Raw genomic sequence first — 23,685 nt, 5'->3', positions numbered from 1 at the left:
TCAGGACAGGATGAGGGACCAGGAGTCAGGAATGAGCTTGCACACATCCCGGCCGCCCACCACTGGGGCTCGGGGGAGGCAGAGAAGCTGCAGTTCCTCCCCCTCCCCACCCCCAGGCCCCCCGCCAGTCCTCCAAGGCCCACAGAGCCTGGGCACAGACGTCGGCTCGGTGCCGGAAGCTGCGGTCCACGTCGGAACCTCCGGCGCAGGTTGATACCAGGCAGGCTCCTGTCTCCGGCCCCACCCTGCCCCTCAAGACGTCGTGATTCCACAGGTCTGGAGTGGGCCCTGGGAAACTGAATTTTTTATCAAGCAAGATTCTTGTGCTTTTTGAGAGATCCCAGCTTAACGCAGTTTCCAGCAAGAGGCCGGCCAAGGAGCCCTGTCGTGGAGATCAGGATTGGCCCTTTTGGGGGGCCACAGGCCTCTTTGGGCATCAGCTGATTCTCAGATCTGAGAAGGGAGGCAGGTTGCAGAGGCAGCGCTGATCTCAAGCATGCACAAAAAATCGGGACATCATTTCTGGGTGTTTCAGGGCCCCATGAATTCTTCCCATAGACTCTGGGCTGAGACACACTACCCTAGAAGTTTCCTTGGGTTGAAAGTTCGATGTTAGTGCCAGACACAGAATGGGGTCTTCCAGACACTTATTGACTTGAAGTCATGAGAAACCCTGGGGCGCAAAAAAATGGAAGCACATCTGTGTCCCCAGGACCACAGCTCTGTCCCTAAGTGCAGAGGGACTCATCAGTGGACGGAGCCTGCCAAGCCCAGAGGTCCTGTCCCGCTCCCTGCCTGTGTCAGCTGGATTTGGAGTCACTGGGGAGGTGGTTCAGTGTAGACAGGCCTGGAGAGGAATTCCCTGCCCATCTTGCTTGTCCCTTTGGTGAGGAACTGCTGAGATGAGGAGCGGCCAGGCTGGGTCTCCTCATGTCCCCACTCCTGCCAGAGTGCCCCGCCGGCGCCTCCCAGCCCTGCGGGATCTCCCAGCAAAGGCAAGAGAGAGGCAAGTCTGATGTGAAATCCAGGCTTACTTCCTTCCCTGCTCTGCTGGGAGGATCCAGGCTGGTTTTGTAAGTGTGCCTTTCTCCCTCAGGCTGAACCTTATTTAGCGAGTTTGGCCCCCAAATAGGAGAACTAACAGAGAAATACTTTTTTTGATTTCCTGTCTCTCCCTGGCTACTTGCCACTCAGGGCTGCAGTCACAGAATCCCCTGCTCTGTCCGGGAGCTTTGACAGAGCGCCCCTCTGCTGGTGTTGCCGGCAGGGCAGCCCCGCCAACCACAGCCTGTGCCCGACTGCCTCCCAGGGCTGACACAGCCCTGCTCATGCTGGGGAGTGGTTTGCTTGAACTTAGAATGTGTTGTTGACATTTTAATCTCCAAATTTGCAGCTTTTCTTTGAAAATCAAAGGTTCTGGCCCACATAGTTGGGAGCCAAGAGGCATCTACCCCTTTCAAGGGCACCTGCCTCCCTGCAGTCACCACCTGGAGGGGCTGCCTGGACCGGAGGTCACTCCTGCCACCCCTGCCCCTGGGCGGAGCCTGAGAGCAAAGGCTGCCATCGAGCCCCAAAGAGAAGAGGATTTCAGAGCCGACATGATTCCTTGGATGTGGGATAATGGCTGAAGCTTCTTCTCTCCCTGCCAAATTGGGCTTCAGACATTACTAGACAATCAGAGAACTTCAAGCACGTTCACGCTCTTACTACAGCGCGGAGAATTCCCGGCCTCGGTAACAATGCCACTTACCAAATCAGGAGGAGATTCTGAGAGCCTCGGAATGGCTCCACAATGCCACGTCCTTGGCCCAGTTAGCAGAGCCAGAGAGGAAACACTCATCCAAGGCCACTTCTTATGTCACAGGGCCCCTAGGAGATGCCTGTGAGGCCAAGCGCGGAGGAGCGGGGAGCACCATCCCCACACGGCCTGGATTTCCTGCCCTGGCAGCTGTGCTGGCCTGAGCGGCTCAAATCAGCTCCTGCCTGGGAAGCCCCGCTCCCTGCTGCTCACCTCCGAGGTGCTAGGTGCCCCCCTCCTGGAAGAAGTCCTCAGGTCCTTTGCCTTTTCCTGGGCTGGTTCATGGATGGAATGAAGCCTGTGCCTCCTGGTAGCAGATGGAAAGGGGGGTCTTGGGCCCCACATCACCAGACATCCTGAAGCAGGAATGACAGGCCCACTCGGGACAGCCTGTGTGTCCCCACACACGCGCACCACCCTGTCCCCACCCAGCCTCTGTGCACCTCAAAATGAGATTTCTGAGTACGTTGTCCTCAGGACCAGCAGGAGAACGCGAGCCGAGGGTGAGATGGGGAGATTGAATAGTCTGTGGGTGTCTGGATAGGAGAAGTTAAACCTAATGAAAATTCTACCCAGCTGAACCAAGAAACCAGAAGCAGGCCCTTTATTCCTGTCAACAAGAATACAGCGAAAATTAAACCAACGCAGCTGCCATTTCCCATTGACCTTGTTGCCATGGAGACAGCCTTCGAGGGTCTGCTAGTGGGAAGACGCCAAATGGGCTCATTCAGGCCCTGCGAGGCGCATGGCAACCCCTCTCCCGCCCGCCTCTGTCATGTGGCTCCTGGGTAGGGTGACCACACTTCAGGGTTACCTAGGAGGGTCTGGGTGACCCCATTGTCCAGACAAACCACCGCAGCGCTATCTTGGTCTCCAAGGTGACCTGTCGGGACAGCAGTTAAACAGTCACCTCTGTCTGGGTCTTCACAGAGAGCTGAGTCCCTGAGTGGGAGCCCTGGATGAGCCGAGGCTGACGGGGTCCAAGAGAAAGCGCCCCCTGCCCCCTGCCACAGACCTCTGCTGGGAGGTGGGGGAGATTTTCTTTGTTACCAACAAGCCACGTGTCACCTGCTCACCACAGCGTCAAGACATCTCTTCCTCTGCAAAGAACGTCAAACATCCATCCCAGCAGCGCCACCTGTGCTGTGACCCTAGCTCCAGCCAGAGGTGCCCTGTCATCTTTCCAGAAGTCACTGCCCCACCGAGCAAAGAAGGGTCAGCCACTTGCTCTCACCAGCAACCAGGGCCACTGCAGGGTGAGGGGCCTTCCAGATCATACCCTTCTGACTGTTTAATTCCTTGCCAAAGTGTTCCAGGAATGATGCTTCAGAACAGAAAGGGTCATCTCCCCTGGGGCCCTGGACCCCGTCTGGCCTCAGATCTCCTGTGGATGCCACCGAATCAGAGTTCTGGGTGTAGGACCCACATGTATCTTTCTAGTCCCTTGAGGAAGAGTGACGTGTAGTCAGATGAATCAGTGGGAGGCACCCATTTTACAGGTGAGGAAACTGAGGCCAAGAGGAATCAAAGATCTTCCCAAGGTCACACGTGTGCAAGGAAAAGAGCTGCGGCCACCGGGGCCGTGACCCCCAGCCAGCGTGGACCTGCCAGTCTGTCTCCCACAGACTCTGGACGTTTCTGAATCCCAGCCCCTCCTTCCTGTGGAGCTGGCTCCGGCATTGAGCTCAGAGGTTCTCCCTACCTTTTGGGAAAGTTCCACCGTGGCCTCAAGCAGCCACATCGGGAACAAACATTTGTGGCTTCTGCAGACAACCACGAAGGTTGCCTCTGGGCCCCTCCCACCCTGCACCTCTGCCTGTGAATAAGTGGGTCCTGGCCCCACCCCACTGCACTCCCAGTGACTAGCAACCTAGGCGAGGAGCCAGATGCTGCTCCCACAAATCCCACGTTCTCTGGGAAGAGTCTTTCTTCGGGTTCCCTGTCTTTTATGGAAATTTCCCCTAACCTCACCCCAGTTGGCCATGATGAAGGAGGCCAGCACCCCTCCAGGAACCCCAGCAGCCCAGGTGAGATGCTGAGACTCCTTGCAGGGACCTTCCTCCCTCTCTCACTCCTGGTCTTCCAAGAGCAGGTCCACAACAGACCCGGCCCCCCACTTCCTGCCCTGCCCCTGGGAGGCCCAAGACGGGTGTCCTGGCTGCCCACCTGGCCTGGCCCCAGCTGAGGAAGGTCATGAGGGAGAGTCCGGGGCCTTTAGAACTTCTGCCCCCTCCCCCGCCCCAGCCCACCTGGCCCTTCTGAGGCAGCCGGCAGCCCCCATCCTCAGAGAGGGCAGGAGACAGTGGCGGCACTGCAGGCCAGGGGAACAGCACCTGGGCCAGCCCTGGGGGAGAGGGGGTCTGGGCTTCCTGCCCAGCCACCCGCCCCCCAGGAAATCGGAATCCCCCTCTTGAGAAAGCAAAGTGAACAGAAGGAGTCTAGCTCCTGGTGGGGTAGCTCTCCCTCTTCCGCCCTAATGAACAGTCGAGCCATTGATCAGCCTGGGAGGGATAGAGGCTGGGGAGACCGAGAGGCAGGTGGCTTAGTGGAAACGGCCACCCCTCCCCACCCCCACTTCCCTGCCATGTGACCTTGGGCAAGTCACGGGACTTTCCTGAGTCTTGGTCCTCGGGTGAATAAAACGGGACAGAAATTCTGCCTCAAAGGATCACTGAGAGATGAGAGATGGAATCTCTAGGTCCTTGGGTCTCAAATCTGAGCTAGCATCAAATCCCCTGGAGGGTAGGGCACAGATCTGAGCCCACCCCCGAGCTTCTGATTCACCCCGGGCCAGGTGGGGCCTGGGGATGTGCATTTCTAGCATACTTGAGGGTGATTACACTGCAGCTGGAACCACACTTTGAGAGCCACTGCCCAGGGCCCCTCCACAGTGGGCGCCCAACCAGGGCTGGAGGGGGTTGTGATTTATTTCTTTTTATAAGGGAGTCAACATGTAGAGAACCTAGCACAGTGCCTGGCTCGCAGTGCAAGGGCAGTAAATGTTATTTTTGCTATTATTACTGAGACTGGAGCTCTGCTCACAGCTCACTGGGGAAAATCATGAATGGATGAAACAGAAAGAGAGCGGTGCTGGAGAGGGTGTGATGCCTGAGAAACTGCCCGTTCATTTACTCCCTCCAGCAGTCCTGACTGAGCATCCGCTGGGAGCCAGGCAGCACTGTAAGCACGGGGGCAGAGCTCAGGGACCCCCTCCCCAACATCCTGTCCTTGTGATTCAGACTGTGGCTCCAGTGGGGACGAGAGCTGGGGTAATCAGGAAGGCTTCCCAGGGGAAGAGAGGCTCCATGTTGTGTGCTGGATGGAAGGGTGAGATTTAAAGCAGCAGGAGAGGCAGGCATTCTGGAAAGATCTCAGGGCCCCTCAAACACACACACATGTGCAGTGCCAAGGGCAGAGGGGGTCTCTCCCAGGGGCTCACAGGGCTCCAGCCAGGCAGCCTGGGGAGGGGGAGGCCTGACACTGTTGGCAGCCATATTAATTAGTCAGCGGGGGCTGCCACAACAGAGTACACAGACCGGGCGGCTTAAACCATAGGGGTTGATTTCTCACAGTTCTGGAGGCTGAAGTCCAAGATCAAGCTGTGGGCAGGGCTGGTTTCCGGGGAGGCCTCTCCTCCTGGCTTGCAGACGACTACCTTCTCCCTGTGTCTGCACACGGCCCTTCTCTGTGTGCCCACTCCTGGTGTCTCCTTCTCATCTTTAAAGGACACCAGTCCTGTTGGTTTAGGACCCACCCTTATGACCTCACTTAACCTTAATTACCTCCTGAGAGGCCCCACCTCCAAATAGACTTACATTGGAGGCTAGGGCTTCAACCTCAGAATTTAGGGGGGCGGGGGCCACAGTTCTGTCCATAACAGGGTGATAGGGCAGCCTGACCTGGGGTAGAGCTAAGCCTGCCGGGCCCAAGCTCTCTGCCTCCCCTGCAAGGCTGGGATGGAGCAGCCATAACCGAAGAGGCGCTCGGCTGGCAGCCGGCCCCTGGGGGTGCTCCCCCCACACCTTCCCTGGCCCCCTCCCCCGGATCTCAATTACTCCCTTCCCAGCAGTTGGCTGCCTCTTGGGTGAATTGTTCATCAGAAGATGCTCTGGCCCCATGCTGTTGTCACTGATTTCGTTTTGATTATTCAGATTAGTGGCAGCGCGGCCGCCCGACTGCAGGAGGTCATTAGGGTGAGCGTCGCGTACAGGCCAGGTCAGCGCCAGAGCGGGCGGCTGGGGTCCTGCAGCACCACCCGGGCCTCGGCTCCACAGACCAGTCCTCCCACAGGGCCAGTGTCCAGCCCAGGAGTGGGGGTTATTTGGGGGGGTGAAATTCACTTTTGTCTTCCTGTGCCCCACCCCAGGTCATGACCCTGCGTTTCATCAAGTGTACTTTTCATGCCATTTCCTTTTTGCTGCTTTTACGAAGAGGGCGGGGCAGGGGAGCGGGGAGGCCAGTGCGTGTTTATGAGCCTTCCTTTCACGAAGCGCTCTTTTCCCCATAGAAATCTCCTTTCCCGCTGATTCATTACGTGTCGAGAAGCAGAGCGTGACGTGTTAAAAGCCGTCTTGATAGTATTTGATATTCAGTACTAACAGCTCACCACCTCGGAGGAGGGGGCTTCTCTCCCGCCCCCTCCAGAGGGGGAGGGAGACACTCTGCATACGGGATGTGCTAAGACAGTAGGTAATTTGCATTAAGCATCCAGAAATTCTCTGCTTGCAATCTGTCACCCTTCGCTGGGTTTTTATTTTATAACCTTCACGGCGTAAGCTGAGGAGCAAGAGGCAGAAAGAACGCAGTGGCCACACCCCCGATGGGGGCTGGAGGAAACTGGCTGGGGGGCAGCGGTGAGCACAGGGGGTCCCTGGTCAGAAACGCCGGAATGCTCTGGCAGAGGTGACTGCCTGTCCAGGCATTAGCAACCCTGCCCGGTCTCATGAGCCCAGACCTCTGAGCGGGGTGTGGCCAAGTGGCCAGAGGTGGGGCTGCCTGAGCCCAGCTCACCTGTCCAGAGACCCACGTCCAGACTCAGTGGGGTCTTCCCTGAGAACGTCTGGTCTGGTTTTGCAGTGAGCCCTGGAGGTGCTTCTGCTCCCGGACGTGCAGTACCTGCGACTGTGGGCTCAGGACGAGCTGCGTGTGTACCATCCTGACTGCGTATGAGGAACTTCTGCGGGGCTGTTTTTAAAACATGCGCTCCTCCCTATCAAGGACATCGGAACCTCTGAGGGACTGCCGGCTGGGACAGGCCATCTGTGTGTACAGCAGCTTCAGAGAAGGGGTCCTGGAGCCCTGCTCTCGGCCCCGCCCCCCAGCCTCCGTTTTCTCATCTCTGAAATGAAGAATTTGGGGAAGGTCCCCAGCCAAGGGGGGCCCGGGTGTGAGGACAGGGCCTGACCCCGACTCCTGCCTGGGCCGGGTCTCTCCTGCTATCCGTCTTCGCTGTTGGATTTCCAGGTAGAAGCCCTCCGGGGCTTGGTGAGGCCTGCAGACCCCTGGCCTGAGCCCTCCCTTCTAGCTGCCGGGCAGGTGGGAGGCTCGAGCCAGCCAGAGCGCAGGCCTCCGGGGGCTGCCGGCGAAGTTCCTGGTATCTCAAGGTGGCGCTGTCCGCTGGTGGAAAGGGGGGCTGTAAACCCCGCCCACACCCCCAACCCCGCACATGCCCGTCACCTCTGCCCCAAACAGGCCCCCATGGCTTCAGATCAGGCAGCTGAGCTAGTCTGGGGCAGAAGTCACTCAGCTGCCATCCCATCTCAATGACCCGCCAGAATTCAGGACCCACCGGGAGCAGGGCCATGGCCCTGGCGTTGCCCAAGGCACAGGAGGCAGAGCTGGGAAGACCTCCAGAGGAGCTGAAGCCTCATCAGAATAGAGTGGAGGGCGAGGATGGTGGATGAACACCTGGGGCAGGGGCACCGAGAGGAGAAGCGGCAGCCTCGAGGGATTCCCAGCAGATTGTAACCCTCGCCGGGGTTTTCTTGGGAAAACCACCGAAGTTCTCCACGAAGGTGCTGACAAGGAACAGCGGTGTGAGACAGATGGTGCCACAGAATGCTCCAAGGCTGACCCCATCCGTGGATTTCACAGCAAGAAGCCCCGTTCTCCAAGCCCTGTTCCCATAGCATCAGCCAAGCTGCAGGGCAAGGCCAGCATCGCATGCCGTGTGCCGCCACCATCGCCGTCACTGCTGTCATCACCATCGTCACCATTAGCGGTTATGACCACCACTACGCTCACTTGGCTCAGCACAAAGTGCCAGACAGGAGACCGGGTCCCTCCTGGCCACTGTGAGGCACTTGTTGTTATCTTCCCATTTTGCAGATGAGAACACTGAGGCTCAGAGAGGCTTAGCGATTTGCCCAAATTCACACAAGTAAAGATGAAAACCTGGACTCCAATCTAGGTCTGAGTCCAACCCCCCTCCTACCTGCTGTGTAGACTCTCCTTGTGTGTCCTCGTGTGCCCCTCACAGAGTGAAGGCAGGCCCTGAGGGTTTGACAGCTCTTCCCCTGGAGTCCACGCCAGATGAGCTCAGCCAAAGGGGAAAGGGAATTCTTGCATTTGCAAAGCGTCCGGCCTCTCCCTAACCCAACCCTGTGCCCTGCCCTCCTTCCAGACCACCAGCTCCCACTGGCCCCCGTTCACAGGGACCTGGGTTCCTCCTGGAGCCCCGGGCACCAGCTCCAGCCCCGGGGCTGTGGACACACTGCCTCTGGACCCAGCCCCACCAGAGCCACCAGAAAGAGCTGGGCTGTGCCAGGCGCCTGACAGGCCAGCCCAAGCTTGGCCACCTTTCGGCCAGGTCTGCTCCAGCTGAGAAAAGACAGCAGGGTGAGAGGCCTAAAACTCAGTCAGTCTACACCCTCAGCCAGGCAAGTCGTTTATTTTAGACTTCCAGCCCCATCCTGCCAGGCAGGCAAGGAGCCCACCCTCAGCAATTCTGGGGCCCCCCACTCCAATACCAGGAAGAGCCAAGGCCCAGGGTCAAGGAGGCTCAAGCCAGAGCCCCAGCGCAGCTGTGCAGGTGGCCGGTCATCAGGGGGCACCCGCTGTCCAGGCCACATGGGCCCTTTAGTCTGTCCCCTTCTCCTCCGGCCTAACCTGCAACCCCTTGAGGCCAAGAAGTCTCATGAGAGCAGGGAGCGGAATCGTTCCCGCCCCGCCCTTTCCCACCCAGGCTTGGGCATCCATCCTGCTCGGAGCCGACCCCTTCCCCCTTCTCCTTCTCTTCTCCAAGTCTCCATGACTGCGGTCTGGGGAGGCCCCTCGGCATCCAGCGCCTCTCCTTCCCTGTCCTCACTCTCTTTCCATTCCACTCCAGAACCCCTCGAAGCACCGCCCAATGCACTTGGACTTTGGGAAAATAAAAGCAAGTCTCTGGGCGGCCCCTCCCCATGCTGTGCTATAGAAAAGGAGGACAAGAGGCAGAGGGGGAGCGCAGAGGTCCCCCGAGGAGCGGGGTCTGGTGGGACAGCTTGGGCCTCCTTCCTCGCCCCTCTTTTCTTCTTCCTCCCCTCCTTACAGGCATCACTTTGTGGATGCAGAGAGGGGGCTGTGCTCTGGGAGGGCCCAGGTCCCACCCCTCCCAGGATCTCCCCCTACTCCTGTGGCCCCTAACCGCCACCTACCTCTCTCCCCGCAGTCCACGGCATCAAGTGGACGTGCAGCAACGGGAACAGCAGCTCGGGCTTCTCGGTGGAGCAGCTGGTGCAGCAGATACTCGACAGCCACCAGACCAAGCCACAGCCTCGGACCCACAACTGCCTCTGCACCGGCAGCCTGGGTGAGCGGGGTCCCCGGCGGGCATGCGGGCAGAGAGGGCTCTGCCAGGCAGCAGGGGTGATGTCAGTGAGGGGAGGGGGTCGGCCAGGAGCCAGGGCGACTCTCCCTGGTCCTGCCCCATGGGGCTGGCGAGGCTGGCGGGGCTGGTGGGGCAGCCCAGTTTGGGCAGGAAAGAGTGGTTTCCAGAGAGGCAGGCAGGCAGGCTCCCTCTAGGAATTTGGGCAGCACAGCTGGGAGGCGGCCTCCAGGGCACACATCCACATCCACCCACAGCGGTGCCCTCCAGGCCCCGGGATCCTGGGCATCGTCAGCCGGAGCCCAGATCCCCAGGCGCTGGGCGGACACGGGCTTTTCCAGGAGATGAGCCCTGAGTCAATGGGACCACTCAAGCTAAACCTCTTGCTTTAACCTCTGTCTCCTCCAAGAATGTAACATGCCCCACACCCTCTGTCCTGATGTGTCTACACTTCTGATAATGGTATTTGCTCTTTGAAATGTGGTTCTTCACTCCTTCCGCTGCCTTAATTAGATATTTCCATTAGAGGGTCATGTCACTTGTCTGCAAAGTCTTCATGCATAGAGGAATCTCGGTGAGGCTGTAAAAGGATCTGGGGAGAATTCACCCTTTTATCAAAAGCAGAAGTCACCCTTATCAGATGGAATGAAAATTACTTCGGAGCGGAGGCCTGGAGGCAGGGCCCTGAGCGAGACTTGCTCAGAAACTCAGCCTGAGGCTCTTTCTTCTCTGCCACTGAGCTGGGGGTTAGGGCTCTGTGTTTGCTCAGCTCCTTGCCCAGCCAAGGACAGGCTGGGCCTAGCTAAACACGGGGTGGGGACCCCAAGTACCTTTCCGCAAAGGAAATGTCTAGAACCCCCTTTGGTCCTGGGGCCTAAGAGCTAATCCAGAGAGATGCACTGTTCTCCACCCACACACACACACCCCAAACTCAACTTCCACCCCACCGTCAGCTTCTGCCAGGAGCTGTTTTTCTTTTTTAATGGAAGTACTGAGGCGTGAACCCAGGACCTCATGCACGCTAAGCACGCGCTCTGCCACTGAGCTGTACCTGCCCCTCAACTGTCAGCTTTCGACTTCCAGTCCTAAAGGGCCTTCTTGAAAGGGTACGGCTATGGCCTGAGCAGGTGTGGAAAGTTTCATGGGAGGGGAGAGGGCTCTGGCCACCATCCCAGGCTGAGCCCCTCTGGCCTGCGAGAGCCATTGCAGTGAGTGGTGTCTGCCTCCCGAGGTGGGAAGGATTTTCCTGAAGGATGGCATTCTCCTCATCCTCTCCTTCCCCACCTCCTGTGCACTGGGACATGCCCATCACTGTTTGGAGAGGGCCTCAGGGGAAAAGCCCCGGGGGACACATGAGAACTCGGAGTGGGATAAGTGGACCTGAGACCCTGAGTGTCTGTCCCACGCCAGCCCCGGTGGGCAGGTGCCTGCCTGGACTCCCAGGCTGGGCTTTGCCAGACCCCAGCGCACAGGGACAGGGTCCACCGCAGTCCCAGCTCTGACTCTCTGCGTGTGTGCGTGCGCGCGTGTGTGCACGTGTGGCGTGTGTGTGCGCGGGTGCGTGTTGGGCTTCCGATCTCCGCAGGAGCGGGCAGCAGTGTGCACCACAAGTGTAACAGTGCCAAACACCGGATCATCTCGCCGAAGGTGGAGCCGCGGACCGGGGGGTACGGGGGCCACTCGGAGGTGCAGCACAACGACGTGTCTGAGGGCAAACACGAGCACAGCCACAGCAAGGGCTCGAGCCGCGAGAAGAGGAATGGCAAGGTGGCCAAGCCCGTGCTCCTGCACCAGAACAGCACCGAGGTCTCCTCCACCAACCAGGTGGAGGTCCCCGACACCACCCAGAGCTCCCCCGTGTCCATCAGCAGCGGGCTCAACAGCGACCCGGACATGGTGGACAGCCCCGTGGTCACAGGCGTATCCAGCATGGCGGTGGCCTCTGTGATGGGGAGCTTGTCCCAGAGCGCCACGGTGTTCATGTCCGAGGTCACCAACGAGGCCGTGTACACCATGTCCCCCACCGCCGGCCCCAACCCCCACCTCCTCTCCCCCGACGCCTCTCAGAGCCTCGTCCTGGCCGTGAGCTCCGACGGCCACAAGTTCGCCTTCCCCACCTCGGGCAGCTCGGAAAGCCTGGCGATGCTGCCCACCAACGTGTCCGAAGAGCTGGTCCTCTCCACCACCCTCGACGGGGGCCGGAAGATTCCAGAAACCACCATGAACTTTGACCCCGACTGTTTCCTCAACAACCCAAAGCAGGGCCAGACGTACGGGGGCGGGGGCCTGAAAGCCGAGATGGTCAGCACCAACGTCCGGCACTCGCCACCAGTGGAGAGGGGCTTCAGCTTCGCCACCGTCCTGACCAAGGAGATCAAGACTGAGGACACCTCCTTCGAGCAGCAGATGGCCAAAGACGCGTACTCCTCCTCCGCAGCGGCCGCGGCATCCAGCTCCCTCACGCTGACCGCAGGCTCCAGCCTCCTGCCGTCGGGCGGCGGCCTGAGCCCCAGCACCACCCTGGAGCAGATGGACTTCAGTGCAATAGACTCCAACAAGGACTACACGTCCAGCTTCAGCCAGACGGGCCGCAGCCCCCACGTCCACCAGACCCCTTCCCCGAGCTTCTTCCTGCAGGACGCCAGCAAGCCCCTCCCCATCGAGCAGAATGCCCACAGCAGCCTGAGTGACTCTGGGGGCAGCTTTGTGATGCCCACGGTGAAAACGGAGGCTTCATCCCAAACCAGCTCCTGCAGCGGCCACGTGGAGACGCGGATAGAGTCCACTTCCTCCCTCCACCTCATGCAGTTCCAGGCCAATTTCCAGGCCATGGCAGCGGAAGGGGAGGTCACCATGGAGACCTCACAGGTGGCCGAAGGGGGCGAGGGCCTGATCAAGTCTGGGGAGCTGCAGGCCTGTAGCTCCGAGCACTACCTGCAACCCGAGCCCACCGGGGTCATCCGCAGCGCCAGCGGTGTCCCCATCCTCCCGGGCAATGTGGTGCAGGGACTCTACCCCGTGGCCCAGCCCAGCCTCGGCAACGCCTCCAACATGGAGCTCAGCCTGGACCACTTTGACATCTCCTTCAGCAACCAGTTCTCCGACCTGATCAACGACTTCATCTCCGTGGAGGGGGGCAGCGGCACCATCTACGGGCACCAGCTGGTGTCGGGGGACAGCGCGGCGCTCTCACAGTCGGAAGACGGGGCCCGCGCCCCCTTCACCCAGGCGGAGATGTGCATCCCCTGCTGCAGCCCCCAGCAGGGGAGCCTGCAGCTGAGCAGTGCCGAGGCCGGGGCCAGCACCATGGCCTACATGCACGTCGCCGAGGTGGTCTCGGCCGCCTCGGGCCCGGGCACCCTGGGCATGCTGCAGCAGAGCGGACGGGTGTTCATGGTGACCGACTACTCCCCGGAGTGGTCTTACCCGGAGGTAAGACCATCGCCTCCCCTGCCCGCCTCACCTGCCCACCACCAGCCAGCGCATAGCCAGGGGAAGCTCGTTTGCATGGCTCTGCCCTTTCTGGGAAGCTCTGGGCCAGGGAGACCAAGCCGTCCCCTCCCTCTGTCCCCAAGGTGCTCAGATTACCCCGTCCTCTCTCAAGCTGTGTACTGTCCTCACTGGAGCAAGTAGATTTAAAGTCAGGGGTCTCCCTTGGAGGCCAGGGCCCCTCCAAGCTCTGCCAGAACAGTGCTTGCTGTCACCTGGCTTATGTGTTAAGATTCCACTCATATTTTGCTTTGCTTCTCTTTTTTTGAGGGAAGGAGGATCCTAAGGCTGCTGAAAAAAATTTCAAAAATCACCACCAGAGACCATCTGGATCCATTACCCTTGATTTATTTTACAAAACAAAACAAAAACAAATAATTCCCATCAAATTGAGAGGGAGGGTACAGCTTCCGAATAGTGATCTGTGAGATTCGGGGGGTATATCCAACCTCTTTAAAAGCAAAGGCATGTTATATGACCCAGGATCTTACACGATCCCACCTGTGGCCTCCTCCCCCGTGAGCCCCCATCGGCCTCAGTTCCCGGGGGGCTGAGATCTGAAGTTGAGACTCAGAGCTCCAAAGCCCAGGACCGCAGGAAAACCCAGGTCTTGCCAAGGTGGCACAAGTGTTTAAGGAAGGAAGCTTTCCTTTTCCTCCGAAATAGAGTGGCGTGAGGAGGGGACAGCATGGCCTGAGCTTCCCCTAATCCCAGGTTGCCCACTAGGACAGGCTCCCTGACCCCTCCCAGCCCACCTGCCAGGTGCTCAGGGAGAGAACATTCACCGCCGGGCCCAGATCGGCACTCTCTCCCCAGGAGCTGGCTGCCCACGGCTCCCTTGCTCCCACTGGAACTGCCACCTTCCCTGGACACTAGGGCAGGGGCTGATACCCAGGACACCAAGGGAGGGGTGCTCCTGAAAGACCTGGAAGCTCATGGGGTACTTTCTTTAAGTGTGGGCGGTGCAGGGATGCTTGCAGAAACCCGTGCACATTCCAGACCCAGGCGCTAGCAGGCGCTCCCAGGACAGTGCCTGAGTCAGGACGTGGTTATGGGGTTCTGTGAGAAGTGAAGCATTTCTGAGAGCCCGTCTCCGCTTCAGAGTCTCCCCCGGGCCCTGGTGAAGGGGACAGCGAGGCCCAGGGTGAAGGGCATGTCTCGGGGGGCACTCCTGGGCGTCAAGTGTGGCTGTGCCGTGACTTCACCTGCCTGTGACACCAGCACCCGCCTCCGCGCGAGGTGTGGTGCCAGGAGTGCTTGTAAAGTCTTTGGCCCATAGTAAGTAATCAATAGTTTATGAATATATCATTGGTTACTATTCTGTGAGCATCACAGCTCGTGGCCCACTGTTCTCCTTTTTGTGTCCCCCTGCCGTGGCCGTGGCAAAGAGGCTGCTCACTGGTTGATCGTGGTGGCCTCAGAGGGGTCACCTATACTGGGCATCTCAGCATCCCAGTCTTGACCGGGAAGCTCACACCTCCCTTGCCTCCTTCCGTTACGGCAAGGCTGAGATACAGTCTGCACACAAATGCCCCCCGGCTCTCAGCCCAGGAAGCAGCCCCGCCCTCACACAGGAGCGTCCTAGAGCTACGGCAGGTGTCAGGAGGGCAGCTCCGCCCGCGCGCTGCGTGAGTGCCTGCGGGCGGCGCGCTCGTCAAAGCCTCGGGTGTCCACGGGCGGCTGCCCCACGCGGTAAGGAGCACGGGGCTGGGACTGGACAATCCGGATTCAAGCCCTGGCCCCACGCTGACTAGCCAGTGACTTTGGGCGGGGTCGCTGCCCTCCTGCCTGCATCTAAGGTCTCAGGGCGATGATTTCCTCACGGGGCTGCTGTGAGGGCTGAGCGAAGTGTCTGCCTCTTCCGTCCACCTCCAAGGGTCCCCCGCCCCCACGGCCCCCCAAGACTCCAGAAGATTCTGACTCAGTTTGCTCTTGGTGTGGCTTGGCGGGACCCTGTCCCCCTGGGGTGAAAGGTCAGCTCAGCTCAGCAGCTTAACCCCCATGGGGCTTAAGAAAGCAATTCAGAGGGGTCTGAAGGGAGGCCTGGGACTCGGGTGCAGGGAGGTCAGAGCTGGGGGTTGGGGCGCTGCCTCTCTGGCCAGGCTCTGAGACCTGCCTCTCTGGACCTCGGTTTCCTGATCTGTACGTGGCTGAGAGGGGTGGCCTCAAGGCCCGCCAAGTCCTCGGACCTTGGAGATTGTGTCCCCGGGATGCTCTGAGGCTCCCTGGACCCCGAGTCCTGTGGGAAGAGGAGTTTCTTTCTCCTGGGCTCAGCCTTGAGCTGTGACTGCCCATCCCTGGGCCGGTCCAGGCCCTCACTCCAGCCCCTGGGACCTACGGGCTCCAGTCAGGGGCCCTGAGCAGTCCTGGACCTCTCGGTCCTGTACCCAAGGAGTGGCTGTCGGGTCCCTAACCTGAACCTCGGAGAAAGTCAGTTCAGCAGCTGGCCACGCGAGGGCGGCACGGGAACGGGAAAGGAATGGGAGGGAGCGCAGGGAGCGGACAGCCCGGCTTTTCCAGAAGCTCCCCATGCTTCCAGCTACCCAGAAACAAGAGCAGGTCAAATTCAGTTTGATTTGGAAAATGCTGGCCTGGGGCCCAACGTGGCTGCTCGGTGAGGCCTCTGCCCGCCACTTGCTCCCCACCGTCCTCCCCTACCCGGCCACTGTTCCCAGTCCAGCAGCAGGGGCCACCCCACTCCCAGTTCTGCAGGAGAGGGCATCTCTCCCCCGCCCCGCCCCTCCCCTCACAGCCCCTAGGCGGGCGTGGTGCCCCCTCACCCTCTCCCCTTCTCTGCCAAGAAGAAGCCTGCTTGCTGCCTATGACAGGAGCCCGGTTCCAGCCAGGCTCTGCCAAGCTGGTGGAGGGCTCTGCAGCAAGACACACAGGCCCCGGGGGCTCTTCCTAGTCTGAAAATATGGGGTCGGTCGCCCAGCGCCCCCACCCAGCTCTAAAATTCGATGGTGCCCCAGCACCCACTTCGCAGGAATGCTAAGGTCTTGCTGTCTCTTCTTGGAGCATCCCTCCCTCCCACAGGACACTCCCATGTCTCCTTAGTTCTGTCCACCTCTTCACCTCCAGCTGCAGCTGGTCACCAACACACAAACACACACACACACACACACACACACACACACACACACACACACAGGAGGTGTCCCTGGGCCAGGGCCGCCCTAGGTGCATCAGAAGTCCGGGTCCTTTATCTCAGGGCTCGCAGGGCACAGAGACCTCAGACAGCTCAGATCTCCTCCCCCAAGCCTTCTGCGTCATCTCCCTCCACTGAACTGCCACACCAGGCCCGGGAGGCTGCAATTAGAGCTGTCAGGTGCCCGCGGCACAGTGGTTCAGCCCAGTCAGGCCGGTGTTGCCATGGAGACCATCGCCTGAACTGATGGATGCCCAGCCCCTCCCACAGCAGTTTCCATGGAGAAGGTCCTGATGTGCTCCAGTAACTTCCGCAGCCCTTTGTTCCTCACAGCAGCTCCAGCGTCATGCCAGCTGCTCTTGATTGGGGTTATTTATTTTTCTTTCCTTCTCACATGGTGACTGTCTGTGGCCTTTTGAAGCCACTGCTCTTTCACTGCCCAGGATCCAGGGATGATCTTGCCCTGAACTGGCTTCTGGTGCTCCCAGGAATCCCAAAGTCAGGTTCCACGTGTGCACACCTCCCAACCAGGCCTCCACTCCCAGCCCGTGGGCCCAAAGTTGCTGGCCCCAGTCCCGCCATGCAGGCAGAACTCCAAATCTCTCTATGTAGCTGTATATCTGAATTGAAGGATGTTGAGGCCAGGTGGGCTCTAGGGTTCATATGCCACCCAGAGAGGTTGGGCCACTTGCCTGAGGACACACAGCTTCTAAGGGGCAGACTTCCTGCTTTGGCTCCTGGTCCCGAGCTCTCTCCAGTGCCTTCCAAACTCTGATTGTCTAGCAGCAAAGTGACTTCTCCAGGCACTGCAGCCAGAGGAAGGTAGGCCCATCCAAGGGCACAGGGGCTGTGCCTTCCCGTCCGGGAGAGCCCCTTCCGTGGTGGAACCTCTCTTCTGTGCTGGGCTCTGGGGGGCCCACCTCCACCTCATCCCTGGAAACGCACCCTCCTGCTGCTGATGCCCAAGGCCAGCCCTGGGCCAGGCCAGGCTGCCAGGAACACTGTGGGGAGCCTCAGGAGCAAGTCCCGGGTTGAGGCTGGGGTCCCTCCGGGTCATGGATGGGCCAGTGCCCAGGATGGGTCACCCAAGAATGAGCGTCTTCCTGGCATTAGGCCACAATGCGAGGGCTGGGGTCTGGTCTCCTGGCCTGGAGAGGTGGAGGAAGGAAGGTCTCAGGCCGCACTCCGCACCCTCTGTCACCCCAGCCTCCAGCAGGTGCACCTCTCGACCCCCTCCCGCCTGGACACTAGGTGGCGCTCTCCACCCGGTCCTGGGCCGTTCTTGGCCCCTTGCTGGGAAAGGTGAGTGGAACCTGAGGTCAGCCCACCCCAGGAGAGCCAGAGGCCAGCAACCCTACCCCCCGCATTCCCAGAGCAGACTCCCCCACAACTCGGCAATCCAGCCTTCCCCTCGCTGTCTGAGCCCTGAGCAGCACCTACACATCATTGCCCACATCAGGCAAGACAGGGTGCTGTTCATCACCAAGCGGGCACAGTGACCTGAGAGCAGGACTGCCCGGGGCACTGAGACATAAGGCCACCTCTTTGCTCTGTGGCTGCCCTGGCTGGTTCCAGCGGGAGTTCGGGGAGTGCCCATCCTTTTCCTGTGCTCCACTGCTTCTGGGCAGGATCTCCTGGGATCCTTGGGGGCAGGGCCCTCTCCCCTCCAGCTAAGCAAGTTCATCTGAGCCCCTCTCCTCCATCCCCTCCCTCCACCCCAACTCCGCCGCCGATGGGAGCAGCTGCCCCGCACAGCCAGGCTGCAAGCATGTCAGTGGACCGTGTGTGCAGAGCGAGGGGGCTAGCAGGCTGTGTGGGCAGTGGCACACACAGTTGCCCTCTGTGGCTCGGCACAGAGTCCAGGAGCTGATGTTCAGCCCCACCCCATCCCCAGCGCCCAGCAGGGAGCCCCTCTCCAACCCAGGCAACCTCCAAGCCCCTCCAGCTCTGAGCCGGCCTTCCAATTTTCTGTTCTGCTGTCTTTTTCTCGCCTTCTTCATCCATGTCCTGGCTTCATCCATGTCCTGGCTGTCCTCACCACCCCCTTGGGATCCTGGGTCTCCCCTCATCTCCTCACCAGGACTTCCAGTCCCTGGGGGACCACCAAGATGCTCAGGCCTGTTTCCACAGCTCAGAGTTCCCACAATCTGTCCACCAGCCAATGACAGAGAAAGCCCCCTCCCCCACTCATTTCCTTCCAGGGGTCCCACCGGCCAGTTTGCAGGGGCATCATGGGCTGAAGGGTTTGGAAAGCTCTGTGCTCCCTGCTGCTTGGAACTTGATGTTCCGATTCCATAAGGGGGTCAGGGGTCAGGACTGCTAGCCCTGTGTTGGATGCCAGCTGAGGAAGGCAAGGAGCATCTGGGGGGGGTCCTCCCCCACCAGGGACTTGGGGACAGGGGTGGCAGCTAGGGTCCCTATTCCTGCTGCAGTCCTGAAACAGCGGTTCTCAAAAGTCAGGACGTACTGCAGTTGGGAATCTGCACGAGGGCTGGGAGTGCAGACAACTGTCCGAGCGGTGCAGCCACAGAGGGCGTGTCTCTCCACCCTCCCTGTGTGACTGAGCCCCTCTGCTCGCCTCTGTTCCCTCCAGGGAGGAGTGAAGGTTCTCATCACAGGCCCGTGGCAAGAAGCCAGCAATAACTACAGCTGCCTGTTCGACCAGATCTCAGTGCCTGCGTCCTTGATTCAGCCCGGGGTGCTGCGCTGCTACTGCCCAGGTGAGAAGGCTGTGTCCCAGCAGAGGCGTGGGGCCCCAGAGCACCGGATGCCAGTCACCCTGGGGGAGGGGGTGACCCTGGGAAGTTGGGTCATTACTCTGGGCCTCGGTGTCCCCTGACATGAGGGATTCGCTATTATGATGCCATCTGTTCTGGGCTGGTGGACCCCTTTATCAGGCGGGACACAGGTGTGCTCAGCTGGGATTTTGCAGAGAACCTGATGGGGGACTGTTCAGGTATCCAGTGAGCCAGGTTGACACACCCAAGACGGGCCACAGCAGGAAGCTCTGACCACCCTCCGCCTGAAGATGACCAGAGCTGATGAGAGCCAGGCGGGCGGAGGGCTGCCAGCTGGGCCTGGCGTCGGGGCCAGGAGGCCTCCCTCTCTCCGCTGGCCCGTGCCTCCCACGGCCCAAGCCAAGCAGAAGCCACAAGAACAAGAGAGCTCACGGGACCAGTCCCCCGGGGCACAGAGCAGGTCAGAGGGGGATGGAGAAGTTCTGGAGGAGAAGGGGTGTCAAATTGAGAATATCTGCACAACCTCCTTTGAGAATTTGGTGAAGCCGTCCACCCCGTGGCCAGAAAAAGGCACCAGCTCCTTGTCCGCTTCCACTTTCAGGGACAGGGGCCCCCGAGGGCTGCCCTGTGGCTCTGGCCTTCTCCCTCTCACTGAGACTCATCATCGTCATCCATGTAGCTTCACGTCCTTATCTGGTCAACTTGTCCTTGACCTCTGGCCATTACCACCTGCCAGTGGCATGTTGGCTCCATGAGGACAGGGACTGTGTCTTTCTCGGTCCCAGGGCTCAGAAAGTGCCTGGCTAGATAAACAACAAGGACCTCCTGTACAGCACAGGGAACTGTATTCAGTAGCTTGTAATAACCTATAACGAAAAAGAATATATGAATATATATGTATGACTGAATCACTATGCTGTACCCCAGAAACACATTGTAAACCCATTACAGTTTAAAAGCGCCTGGCATGTCACAAGAAGGGAGAGCATATCTGTGAAGGAGTCTGTTTCTAGGGCACATGTTTTCTGTTTCTGGGGCTGGGGCTGGGGAGGCCCCCTGACTGACCTCTCATGGGCACCGTCAGCTCCAGGCTTGGCCCGTCCAGCTTGCCCAGGCGGTGAGCGGAGAGGCAGGCGAGGAGGCAGGTGGCAGAGGGCCCCAGTCCATGCTATCTGAAGCTAGGGCATCTACAAACGGTGAGAAAGAGAGCCCCCTGTGGAGGGCCAAGGGTAGGGAGGAGAAGTGGGGGCAGGGGTCGTGGGGCAAGAGTAGAGCCAGTCAGTGCCAGGGGCCTGGTTCCACCCAGGGTGATCCAGCTTGAACCCAGGGCTGCCCCCGCTCTCTGCGTCCCCCCAGCCCAGGGCTCCTGAGCTGACATGGAACATTCTCTCTCTCCCTCCATCTCCCCACGCAGCCCACCGGAGCAGAATGCCTCTGCTCCAGGGCTGGGCTCACCTGCTTGGCCTCCACTTCATCCCAGTAGCCACGTCCCCACAAACAGCCCAGGGAGCCAGGGCTGCTGGCCCTGCCCCCACTGGCCGCCTGGCTGGCTGCACCGGACCCACTCAGCACCCCCCGCTCCCTGGCTCCCAGCAGCCCTCCTGGGCCTGGACCACAGCCACCCCGGATGGATGACAGCCAGGCTGGGCCAGCCTATCCCAGCTCAGGGCTGTGTGTGGCTAATGCAGCCCCCCGCCCACCTCTGCGGGTGAGCTGGGGGAGAGGGCAACGTGCTATTAAAGTGTCCGCTTATCACCTGCTGCTGGAACAGGACCCGCCTTGCCTATAAATAGATGCACTTCCTGTACCTGGTTCTGGCCTGGCTGAGGACCCAGACCTTGCCTGTCCTGAGTTATCTGAACCCTCAAAAAAAAAAAAAAAAAAAAAGACCGGCCTTTGCGTGCCCTCTGGATGGTGTCCCAGGCCAGGACCTGGCAGATCCTGGGGGCTGGATCAGTCACACCACGCCCATCCCACATCAGCCGGTTACCATCTGGCAACTTGGGCCTGGTGGATGACCTCTCTGGGCTTCCGTTTCTACATCTTTCAAAACCACCTGCCAGATGGGCAAGAGGCTGAGAAGAGGAAGGTCCAGGAAGCTCCTGGCTCGCAGGCTCAATTCTTGAATCTACTGTGCATGTAGGGCCTTGCCCTCCTGTCCTGGAGGGGAGCCGGAAGAGGGGCCCTGGGCTGTTCAGGTCTCAGCAGGTGGGTCTCCTGGTCCCAGAGCATCTCTGGGTCCCCAGAGCTGGCAGGAGAGTCTGCCCAGGTCACTGTATCTCCCAGCCCTTCAGGCTCCCCTAACATCCTGCATTTTGGACCCAGGGAGGCTCAGCAGGTTGAGAACCAGGGCTCTGCTCTGTTCTACCACTAACTGCAAATGGGGGTCCCTTTTGGACATCCCTGTTTTGACGCCCTGACTGAAACATGTCATTCTGTCAGAGGGCACTGGGTGGAACAGGCAAGCACTCATTCATTTCTTCATTCAGCTAATGGTTTGCCAGGCACCTGGAATGGAGCTGCATCCCAGCCCCCCTAACACTGACCTTGACCCCAGGGAGTTTTCAGTCCGGGAAGGAGTTGGTCATGCACATGAGCAACATCCTAGGGGGTGAGGCTGGCTGCTCAAGGACACCTCCCCTGGGTTTCCCAAAGGCTCAGGGAAACTGGAGCTGATCTAAAAGAAAGAATACTTGAAGCCAGAACCAAACAAGCGGTGCCAAAAAGGAGGCCTTGGAGGTCTGTGAGCACAGGGCAGGACACCTTAGGAGCTAGAATGACATGGGAGGGGGCACAGAGGGTGCAAATGGCCACCGCCCACCGGCCTGGTGCACCTGCCCAGGCAAAACGGATGGGGAGACTTGACTCTGGCCAAGTAGATGGTGCTTCTGGGCAGCTCCCCCTCTGTCGCTGGCCACAGAGGACACAGAGTCATGGAATCTGCCTCCTGCAAGATTCCAGAAGTGCTGCAAGATCAGGAGGGGGACAGCCACGCCAGACCACTGAGCTTGGGCGGCGCAGCAGTGGAGGACTTTGGACTTAGGAAAGGCAACCTGAGCTCAGAAGAAGTTGGAAGAATTCCCCCAATGGGAAGATTTTGCTAGAAGCAGCCCCACGCTGGATCCCTTGAGGCCCCCCATGCAAATGATGAAATTCAAAATGAGATGAGCTGGTGTGCTGTGTTTTGAATCAATTTGCTCAACAAACAGGGATTGAGAGGCCATAACAGGCCGGGGATTGATCTTGGTACTGGGCATGAAGAGGTGACCAGGACAGACCGGCTCCCCGCTCTCACAGAGCTTACCTTCTACTGCAGGAGGCAAGAAACAAACAAGGAAAGAAAAAGATAACCACGATAACTGGGGGGAACCACGTCGAGACACTAGAATATGGTGATGTGATAAACTCACTTGGGAAAAGGGAGGTTCCTGTGGACAGACTGATGAGGGAAAGCCTCTGGCAGGCTGGGGTATTAGGCTGGAACCTGAATGATGAAATGGAGCTAGTCATGGGAAGAGTGGGAGGAATGCCTCCAGGCAGAGGGCAAAGGAAGTGCAAAGGCCCTGAGGCAGGAACAGGTTTGGTAAGTTGGAGAAATATGAAGGTAGTGGGGAGGGGAACGTGGCTAGGTTGGAGAAGACAGCAGGGACCAAATCGTGTGCACCCTTCTAAGTCTTAAGAAAGAGTTTGATTTGGTTTTACTTGCTATGGAAGCCATTCGTTTTAAGTGGGGAGTGACTTGATCTAAATTATGTCTCTAGAAGACGATTCTGGGTGTGTGGGAGAATGGATTGTAGGAGGGAAGAACAAAGCAGGGAAACCGTAGGAAGGGGCTGAGCGGTGATCTTTCCCGACTCAAGGAGAAGGGCTCCCTTGGGCAACACACTCCCACGGGTTTCATGGGGTGTGGCCCTTCTGACCCATCCCAGCAGGAACAGGTAGGTCTCAGGTGTGCTGGGGTGGCCCTCAGCAGGAGGCTAGTGCAGGAGTCCAGGCATCTAGGCTAGAAATGATGGCAGTTTGGGCCAGAGTGTTGGTCATTGGGATGGAGAGAGGGACATGGATCTGGACTCGCTGATCGATTAAACACGGGGAGGAAAAGAGATTGCAGGAAACTTCCTGGGCCTGCATGCCCCAAGCTGCTGGGCTGGGACCCAGTAGACTGTGACAGGTCCTCTCTGCTCCGTCGCCTGGGGAAGGATGAGATGGCTTTGCATCTGCCACCATTCCAGCATCACCGCCAGTTACGCGCATGCCAGGAGGTGACACAAGATGAGCAGCAGGTAAGGAGGACCCTCCAGCTGGAACATCTGGTACGGAGAAGCCTTGAGCGCCCCAGGGGCCAGTGAGAGGCAGAGGCTTGCTCAGAGGCGCAGAGCAGAGCGGGCTCAGACAGGGCACACGCTGATGCCCTTCCTTCCTGTTGGTAAACCAGGCAAGTCTCCAGGGAAAGCAAGTGACCGCGAGCTTGGAGATCTGCCCAGGGATGCTGTCAGAGCCCAGGGAGGTCTGGACTTGGCTGGGGCTCCCTGCCCAGAGAGGCGCTGCTGGAATTCCCATGGGACCCACCCACCACGGAGCCAGCTTGTGATCTGGTGCTGAGGGACCCCACTGGGGGGGAAGCACAGGGCAAAAAACCACAGGTCATCCTGGGACAATAACCTCCTGCTCTGGGGACAATGGCATAACCCATCCACCTGGGATGGAC

At 59.4% G+C, this 23,685-nt stretch overlaps 1 protein-coding gene across 1 annotated transcript in view; it reads left to right on the top strand.

The window, feature by feature from the left end:
* CAMTA1 (calmodulin binding transcription activator 1) overlaps positions 1-23,685 on the top strand; it is an 819,414-nt gene that overhangs the window by 718,647 nt on the left and 77,082 nt on the right. The window contains exons 8-11 of the mRNA XM_072975888.1: positions 9,447-9,587; positions 11,188-13,034; positions 17,491-17,541; positions 18,833-18,959. Coding sequence (XP_072831989.1) covers positions 9,447-9,587; positions 11,188-13,034; positions 17,491-17,541; positions 18,833-18,959 — 2,166 coding nt within the window. The remainder of the gene's footprint in view (positions 1-9,446; positions 9,588-11,187; positions 13,035-17,490; positions 17,542-18,832; positions 18,960-23,685) is intronic.

Source organism: Vicugna pacos, chromosome 13 (genome assembly GCF_048564905.1).
Source record: "Vicugna pacos chromosome 13, VicPac4, whole genome shotgun sequence".
In the NCBI taxonomy this organism is placed as follows: domain Eukaryota; kingdom Metazoa; phylum Chordata; class Mammalia; order Artiodactyla; family Camelidae; genus Vicugna; species Vicugna pacos.
The sequence above is the reverse complement of the archived record's forward strand: the minus strand, read 5'-3'. Positions and strand labels throughout refer to the sequence as shown.